The sequence below is a fragment of the Dendrobium catenatum genome, unplaced genomic scaffold (assembly GCF_001605985.2).
Source record: "Dendrobium catenatum unplaced genomic scaffold, ASM160598v2 fragScaff_scaffold_827, whole genome shotgun sequence".
Classification (NCBI taxonomy): Eukaryota; Viridiplantae; Streptophyta; class Magnoliopsida; order Asparagales; family Orchidaceae; genus Dendrobium; species Dendrobium catenatum.
Genome location: NW_021319289.1, coordinates 41402 through 50760, shown reverse-complemented (window position 1 = coordinate 50760; position 9359 = coordinate 41402). Strand labels below are relative to the sequence as shown.

The 9359-nt window shown below is 39.5% G+C and overlaps 1 protein-coding gene across 1 annotated transcript in view; it reads left to right on the top strand.

Moving 5' to 3' along the window:
* Nucleotides 1–6264, top strand: part of LOC110095519 (probable polyamine transporter At3g19553) — a 15612-nt gene extending 9348 nt beyond the window's left edge. The window contains exon 2 of the mRNA XM_020821102.2: nucleotides 5571–6264. Within this exon, the coding sequence (XP_020676761.1) occupies nucleotides 5571–6027 (457 nt within the window). The 3' untranslated portion in view covers nucleotides 6028–6264. The remainder of the gene's footprint in view (nucleotides 1–5570) is intronic.
* The last annotated feature ends 3095 nt before the right edge of the window (nucleotides 6265–9359 follow it).

Genomic DNA, 9359 nt, shown 5'->3' with positions numbered 1-9359 from the left:
ATTGCCCCACATCTTCTACATTTACATCTCTGCTTGCCATCACTAAGAAGGGGCAACATCTCATAATAACCCCAAACCGTTGAACACATTCTTCGTCTTTTCTTAGTGGATGACGGGTCATCTCCTTCTTTTTCAATAATATTGCAGAAATCATCATCGTCTTTTTCATTGTCAACTGAAATAGGAGCATTTCCTACTTCAACATTCTCAATGAATGGAGTACTTTCTACCACTGTGTTAGAATCTTCCATCTATTGAAGTATTGAACAACAACAATGTATAAAAACTATGACAAATATATAATAACAAGTTAACAAATATTCAAATACAACCTCAACATTTTAATGTTTAATCTAAAAGGCTAAAAGCCCAAGGGCCAAGGCCACAGCCTATAGGAGAAAACGACCACATGTTTTCCTCAATCCACACAGTCACACTCGGACACTACCCAGGACCTCAGCACTACAGCATAACAAACATGAAATGGCAACAGGCCAACAGCTAAAAGCCTAAGATCAAATAAAATTCATTCCACACTCCACAGGACCGCAAGTTACAGATTTAAACATAAATCAAACATAAAACATAAATAAAATCTTGAAAACCAGTACAACTTACAGAATAAAAGGAAATAAGTGCTAATGAGCTAATCACGAAACCTTCACGCCAGTTCACGGCATCACGACATCACCTAGGGTTTCGGCTTGAGAAACCCTAAACTAATAATAAACAAAAAAAATCTTGCCATTTTCCAAGCAATCATCATATATAAACATTATATCCAAATGATCAAAAGAAAAATCCGGTTCACAGTATGTAACGACAGTTACGACATGGGGACTGGGGAGAGAACTAGAGAAGAGAACGACTGAACGAGACTTCAAAGGAGACTTAAAATCAGAATTCATCACCTGCGATTCTTGCGAAATCGATCAAACAACAGCCGCTAAAGCACAGGGAACGGGAGAAGGAAGATGAAAGATGAAAAACTAGGGCACGCCGAATGCAGAGTCAGAGCAAAACCGGAGAACCCTAAACCCTGAAGTCGAACTGTCGAAGTAACTCGAAGTCTCGAAGACTCAAATAATTATTTAAGCCTTAGCCCTTAAGTCCTTGACGCTTGACGGCTTGACCCAACCCCGCAAAGGCGCAAAGCCGCAAACCGCGACGAACTCGACCCGTCTACCGGCGAGGCGGCGAGTATAATAATATCTTGTTGAAACCGGGTCAAACTCGTGTTTCCGGGTTGACCCGGACACGACCCGAAACAAGAAACGGGTCATTTTCTTAGACCCGAACACGACCCGTTTTCTACTCGTGTCGACCCGAACACGGATTTTTCCGTGTCGTTTCCGGGTCGTGTTTCGGGTCGCGTCGAATATTGACAGCCCTATTATTAATGATCTCTTCCAAATAGCTTACATCACAGAGGACTTCAAGTATGAAATATATGTTCAAATGACAAAGATCTACAATGAATGTGTGTGAATTTTTTAGTTAATGAACTTCAACAACAAAATTTTAAATTTAAAATTGTTCAAGCAATGGTTGTTTAAGTCTTCCGGGTGCCACTATGCACTATGCGCAACAACAGTGCAAGTAACTAGTGCACTGGACTACGAATCCGAGTGATTGATATAAAATGCATTGACAGGATACCAATTATGATAGTATATAGGTTATCTACCATTATTAATGCCCACACAATTGTACTGTTCAATAACATAAAAGTTATTGAGAGTGACATATGTGAAGAGTTGCTGGCAAAATGAGAGTAAGGAAAGTACAAAATTGTTGGACTATGGAAATAATAGAAGCATGAATGATCATGAAGAAGACAAAATTATTTGAAATGCCAAAATATATTTTTTCTGAAGCAAAATTCATCGATAATATATGCCACTGGATCCACAACACTTGTGTGGATAGAAGATGATATCTCTTAATAGCTCCAATCTATATGTTGAAAAAACATCCCGCATGTGCTCCGATCATCATATCCAACATCAAAATTCAACGGTCAGAGAATGATGCGTGGGCCAAATATTCAAGTTCATACTCTTCCTTAAAAAGATTGGACTCGACACAACTTGAATTATAAAATATCTCCTAAATTTCTACGAAATACAAATATTTTTTAAATGAATTTAACACAAACCTCGATGATGGCCGTGTTGAAAGAAATCTCAACCGTAGGGGACCCTAAACTTTTAAAATGCCTCTCAAATTCCGAAAAATGCAGTGACTTTAACGTCACCCAACGATGGACATGTTGACAATAAATCTCAATGGGAGGGGTTAAATTTCAAAACCAGTAAAAGTCTAAATCCTTAAAATGAAATTTATCACTTAAAAACTTAAAACTAAAATCCATCAACCTCCCGCAACCGTTTATTGGGGGTGATAAATTTGATATTAACCTCAACTCACAAAGAGCGGATGTCGTGTCAGGTGTATCATTAAGATTCATCCTCAAATAGCCTCTTGCCAACAGGGACGTGGCACGTGCCTTCTGATTGGGTGGTTTTGTCGTAAAATGGCACCACTATATTACATTCTTGGCCAAAACCCGTATGTTCCCTAACGGTTTTGAACCCTTAAGTAATGAATCATAGGGTATACTTGATAGGCACAAAGCTCTTTTTCAGCTAAGGTGGATTCAATTGTATCCCCTTAGACAAACACCATCCTAGGTCTACAAGGTATTCTTGGATGACGCAATCTATGGCTACCGATAAGGTGCCTTCTGTCAGGTTGGATCGACTATCTCCTCTGACTAAGTAGACCAGAGACTATGATAGCTTGAGATGACGAAACCATGAGATCTTGATCGGGCTTGTCTTCATTTCCCCCATCAGCTATTTTAAGTATATGGTGATAAATTTAAAAATCATAAATTCTAAAATCCAAAACCAAATTACAACCCTAAAACTGTTGCTATTACACACTGGGTTTACAACCTATGTGTCCTATCTTACGACTAGCATTAATTGAAAGTTCTCTCTGTCATCGAGATAGGTAATTAACTGTACGGGCTTGCGCCTATAAGAAACTAGAACTCAGATCATAAAGTCCTCATAAAATGAGGGTAAAACCCAATCTACCTCTGAAACCTAAATTCATTAAAACTCTCCTCGCACATATAAAACAAATAAGAAAGAGCTGGCACAAAGAGACTAGGACGTGAAATTTTCGGAGCCCACAAACTTGTAAAGTGCATATTGCCAAATTCCTTTCTGGCTTGGGAATGAATAGAAGACAACCTTCGAGGCCAAGGAGAGTTTCTATGAGTGAAGAGTGATATTTTTTGAGTTATGCAATGCACCCAGCACTTTCATAATGTCATTAATGAGATATTAAGATCCTTTCTAGAAAAAGTTTTGTTATTTTTTTTTATGGCATTATAATTTGTAGTACTTCTATAACAAACCATATACCGAGGACAAAAGTTGTATGTTAATATCACTATGTGTGAATTTGTGGCTACCACAATTCATTTCTTAGGCTTTATTTTCTACTTGCAAGGTTAAAAGGTAATCCGCACAAAGTCACTGCAATCGAGTTGTGACCAATCCCAACGTCCATTAGGAAAGTCCGAGGTCCATTAGGAAAGTCCGAGTTCCACTGTCTTACAAATTTTTACCCGTATTTCATTTGAGGTTTTAGATTGACTATCTCCCTATCACAGATTGTTTGAAACAAAATAATTCTCATAGGGATCGAAACAACAAAGCGGTTTCGATGCCTTTAAGAAGTTATTGTGCTTGGCACCTATCGTGACAATTCTATATTTGAGAAATCCTTTCAAGTCAAAATTAATTCTTTCGTTGTGGGAATCAGAGTTGTCATCTCCCAAGAAAAGAGACAAGTGGAATTCTTCCTTGACAAGTCAAGTAAAATCCAACAACAACTATGGTCTACCTATGGGCAAGAGTGGTACACATTGTGCATGCGCTGAAGTAGTGGAAGCATTATTTGCTACATCAATAATTTATTTTGTCGGTAACCGACAATCATGGTAATTTTTACATATGCAAAAGAACTTAAGTAGAATGTATGTGTGATGGGTCATGACTTTGCTAAAATCCAATTTTGTATTGAAGCATAATATGGGAAAATCAAATAATGTTGTTGAAACCTTGAGCAGACAAGCAAGTTTACTAATATCTGTCCAAATTATTATCACTTACTTGGAATTCATTGAAGGAGCAATGCACTGTGGATTCAGATTTTGAGAACTATGGAAGCATTGCAATTTGCACTCCCCTCTCCAAGACTATTCTCTGTAATAAGGATTCTTATTCAAGGATAATCGATAATGTATTTTGTAATCAACTCTTTGTGGAGGTTACTGATAAACTGCCAAGCTCTCAGGAGAACTCGCCAAGAAGGGCCAAGTTGCTAGCACTATGTCTTCCCAAGAAAAGGAGTTGGCCAAAGCTGATGATAAACATTGGAAGTTGACCTCCTTAGGTAGGTTGTTGAGAGACTCAAATTCGAATTTGCATCGAAAATGCCCTCTATTTTTCTTTCTTGTTTCCACTCATATGTATGATATGTATGGATGGAGTTATCTAAAATTTTATGTGATTCAGTCAATAATGGGATTTTTTCAATAAAGAGGAAACTTAGATTAAGATGCTCCAGAATGGGCTCTTGAGATAACTCGTTGAGAAGGTATGAGTTCTCAAGGAAGCATGATAATTTCCTGAGAAATGCTAAAGTTGATAAATGCTGATCAGGGAGGGTATAAGAAGGTCGGCTTTCTTTGGGAAGTTGCCAATAGCCGGGTACTCAAGAGACTGATTGAAAAGGGATTGTCTTAACAAAGAGAGGTCCACTTAGGGAATGACTGAGTGGGGTCTTGGTGATCCTATCATAGGTCCAGTTTGTCTAAGCAGAGTATAGGGTCAAACTTTGGGCTTAAGTAGTTGTCTATATAGGATTAGACTAAGGGTTTGTATGTTTGGAGGGATTTTGAGTATACTGTATTTCAAATGTAGGTATTTGGCTGGCTGAAAAATAAATCGAACATATATTATTAAAACTCATCCTTAACTCATTTTCTATGTTTTTTGAAATTGCTCAAATAGAGCAATTTCGAAATAATTGGGTCCCCCCTAACAAGCTCCCATCACAATCCCTTCTGCTTCACAAGCCATCGATTCTGTTGATGCCTGCCTCCAACAAGCTTCCATCGCAATTTCCTCACCCATGTCACCTAGGTTAGTTTTTTATTATCGACATTTTTATTAAATACACTGCATTAGAATACCCCTAAATTCCAAATACTCACTATCAAATAGCTCCCATGACTCTGGGCATCTAATCAGCCTGGGAGAATGAAAGTTTTGTCATAACTACAACCATTAAATTAAGTAGTTAACTACTCATTGCTATTAAAATAGTTGGTCAATGAGTCCAAATTTAACTTAGTTATTTTTTTATCAAATGTATTATATATATATATATACACACACACACCTTATCATTTTTTATATGTTGATATGGGGCAAATCCACTGAATTCTCGGATCTGAAGTTTCCTGGATTTCTTGATCCTTTTTGCAGATCCAAATATGGAACTCCAACGATTAGCATCCTATGCTCTGCAACTGGGGTTTTATTGTTGTCTTGGATGAGCTTCCAAGAAATACTAGAATTCCTCAATTTCTTATACGCTTTAGGGATGCTTCTTGAGTTTGCAGCTTTTATAAAGCTTAGGATAAAGAAACCTGATTTACACAGACCATATAAAGTCCCCCTTGACACATTCTGGGCAACTTTCATGTGCATTCCTCCTGCTTTCTTGCTTGTTCTCGTTATGTGTCTGGCCTCAATCAGAACATTTATTGTCAGTGGAACTGTTTTTCTTCTAGGAATTATTTTATATCCCACCTTGCAATATGTGAAAGTTAAGAAGTGGGTCAAATTTATTTCACCACCAGAGACTTTAGGTAGTTGCAATGGAGATCTTCCCACATTACCTGACGACATTATTGATGAAGCTTCTGTTAGCCTTTTGTAACAATAATCTTTATCTATATGAAGGAATCTGCAAGATTCTGAAGCAAAACTCTTATGTCATCTCCAAATTGGAATAGAAAAATTAAGTGACTTAGTTTTTTTGTATCATACCTTCTTAAAAGGGTTTCATGGTAAGAAAATTATGTATTAGATATTATATTTTGTGTTACATTTTTATTATTTCATGTGCTTTTATCATGAATTTTATTATAGATGGAGAGAAATATGATATCAGATATGTTGTGATTTAAATTGAGGTGTAAATTAACTCATTTGTTTGCTATTTGGTGATATTCTGAATTCTTATTTGAATATTTCTTGTTTAAGTTAAACTATAATTCCTTGATGGCTCCATGCTGATAGGAAATACTTGAGTTCGCAAGTAATCCTATCGGATTTACTTGAGTTCGCAAGCAAACCTAATCAATAATTAGTAAAACAACGAGAAAACGAAAGAATCATGGTGGAAGAACAAACAAACGATAGCAAAATCTTATAACAACCAAAGGGAAACAAGAACCAAACAAAGATACAAGAGATCCTCAATTCGAGAGGAGGATCGTCTCTCCCAAATCTCTAGACAAGATTGTCTAGAGCCCAAGCCTTCAAGAAATCCTATTCTCAACCAATCAAAATATGAAAAACTCCCTAATCCCCCTCATCCTCTTGAATACAAAATATTTCCTAATCAATTTTCCCTCCTAAGCCTAAACCGCCCACTCTGTTTGATTTTCAAAACCATAGGAGTGGGGCCCGCCCGTTTGGGCGGACAAAGCCAATGAGGTATAATCAATTTGAGCTAGCCCCCCTTGGGTCGGCTGGATCGGTTCACTGTGAACCGGTCTAACAATACCGCCCTCCCAAAGAACCACCTTGTCCTAAATGTGAAAATCAGGAAACTGATGTTTCACCCTCTCATAAGGTTCCCACGTGGCCTCGTAGTTAGGGAGGTTCTTCCACTTACTCAGCACTTCTTTTGTCCCATCTTCTTTCTAGCGAACACTCAACAGCTCCAAGGGTTCCAAAATCACCTCCAGATTCTCCGTAAGTGTCGCCGGTAACTCGAGGTGGGTTGTATGGTCTCCAATGGCATTTCTCAACTGTGATACATGAAAAATCGGGTGTATCATCACCGTTGATGGTAGTTTTAGCCTATATGCAACTGCTCCGATCTTCTCCAGCACTTCGTAAGGCCTAAAGTACCTTGGAGCCAGCTTCTCATTCCTCTTGTTGGAGATTGTCTTTTATCTATATGGTCGGAGCTTCAAGAACACTCTCTCCCCCACTTCAAACTGGATGTCCCTCCTATGCCCGTCAGCTTGTTTCTTCATAATTTGTTGAGCCCTCAACAGATATCTCTTCAGCTCTTCTAACACTCTATCCCTCTCCTCCAAGTACTCCTCAACTAAAGAAACTAGGGTACTGCTACTCCCAAAGTGTACCAAGTGGGGAGGATCCCTTCCATACAATATCATGAATGGAGTCATCTGAGAGGCAGAGTGAAAAGAAGTGTTGTACCAGTAATCGACCCATGATAGCCACTTAACCTAGAGCTTGGGTGTCTCCGATACGAAACATCTCAGGTAAGCATTCAAGCTCCTGTTCACTACTTCCGTTTGGCCATCCGTCTATGTGTAGTAAGCTGTACTCCTCTTTAGAACTGTCCACTGCAGCCTGAACAACTCTCTCCAAAAGTGGCTGAGGAATACCTTATCTCTGTTTGACATTATCGCCTCGGGTACTCCATGTTATCTGACCACCTCCCTGATGAAGGCTGAAGCCACAGTCACTACTGTGTAAGGGTGTCAGAGGGGAATGAAGTGTGCATACTTGCTCAACTTGTCCACCACCACCAAAATCACCGTGAACCCCTTTGAGCGGGGCAACCATTCTATAAAGTTCATAATATCTCTTCTCATACTCTGCCCGGTAGAGCTAACGGTTGTAGTAATCCTCTTGGTGACATAGCCAGGTACTTATTTATTTTGCAGATCTCACATATGGCTACCATCTCATCTACATCATTATGCATCCCCTTCCATTACAGTTCCGCAGCTTGCCTCATGTATGTCTTTTGTATGCATGAATGGCCCCCCACTACACTTCCATGAAACTCTTGGAGTAAGTTTGGGATGTGGATCGAGGTCCAAGGCATCACAAATCTCCCCTGATATAGCAGTTTGTCTCCCTCCATTGAGTAGCCTGGGTGGCTACCCTCTTCTTTCAGTAAATCTGACATGATATTTTCCAAACCTTCATCTCTAGCACTTTCCTGTCTAATGGCCTCCCAGTCAAGCATCAAAGGAACAGATAGTCACTGTCTGCATCTCCCCCATACATCTGGACAAGGCATCTGCCGCCTTGTTCTCCACTTCTGGCCTATACTGGATCTCAAAGTCATACCCGAGCAACTTGGATAGCCACCTTTGATGCTCCTCTGTCATCATCTGTTGTTCTAGCAGGTATTTCAAGCTCCGGTAGGATCGCCACTTCTGGATGGCCATTAATTCTCTCTCATACACTGATTTCAGTCGGGCTCTAGCAGTCAATACCTAGCTAAAATAGATAATGGGCCTTCGACTCTGCATAAGCACTGCACCCAGCCCGTATCCGAACACATCTGTCTCCACAATGAAGGTCTGAGTTAAATATGCAAAGCTAGGACCGACACCGTAGTCATCGCATTCTTCAAACTCTCGAATGCTGATGTGGCCGCCTTCCCCCATAGGAACCCGTCCTTCTTCAACTGCTCAGTGAGTGGCCATGATATGGAGCTGGACCCCTTAACGAACCTCCTGTATTAACCTGTCAGTCCTAAAAATCCCCTCAGCTCCTTCAGATTTTTCAGCACTGACCACTTTAGCATTGCCTCAATTTTGGATTGATCTGCTGCCACCCTTTCTTTTGATATCACATGGCCCAAGTACTCCACACTAGCTTGTGCAAAACATCATTTCTTCAAATTAGCCCTCAGCTGGTGCTCCTGCAATACCTCTAACACCTTTTTCAAATGCTCCTAGTGCTCCTCCTCTGTCCTTCTTTAGACCAGGATGTCATCAAAGAATATCAAAACAAATCGTCAGAGATAAGGTTTGAAAATCTTATTCTTAAGAGCCTGGAAAGTAGCAGGAGCATTGGTGAGGCCAAATGACATCACTAGGAACTCATAATATCCTTCATGAGTTCTAAAGGCCGTCTTGGGTGCATCCTCCTTCTTCATCCGGATCTGATGGTAACCTTATTTCAATTTTATATTGCTGGAGATCACGGTCCCACTCAATTCATCTAACAGCTCGTCAATGACTGGTATAAGAAACTTGTCAGGTATAGTTT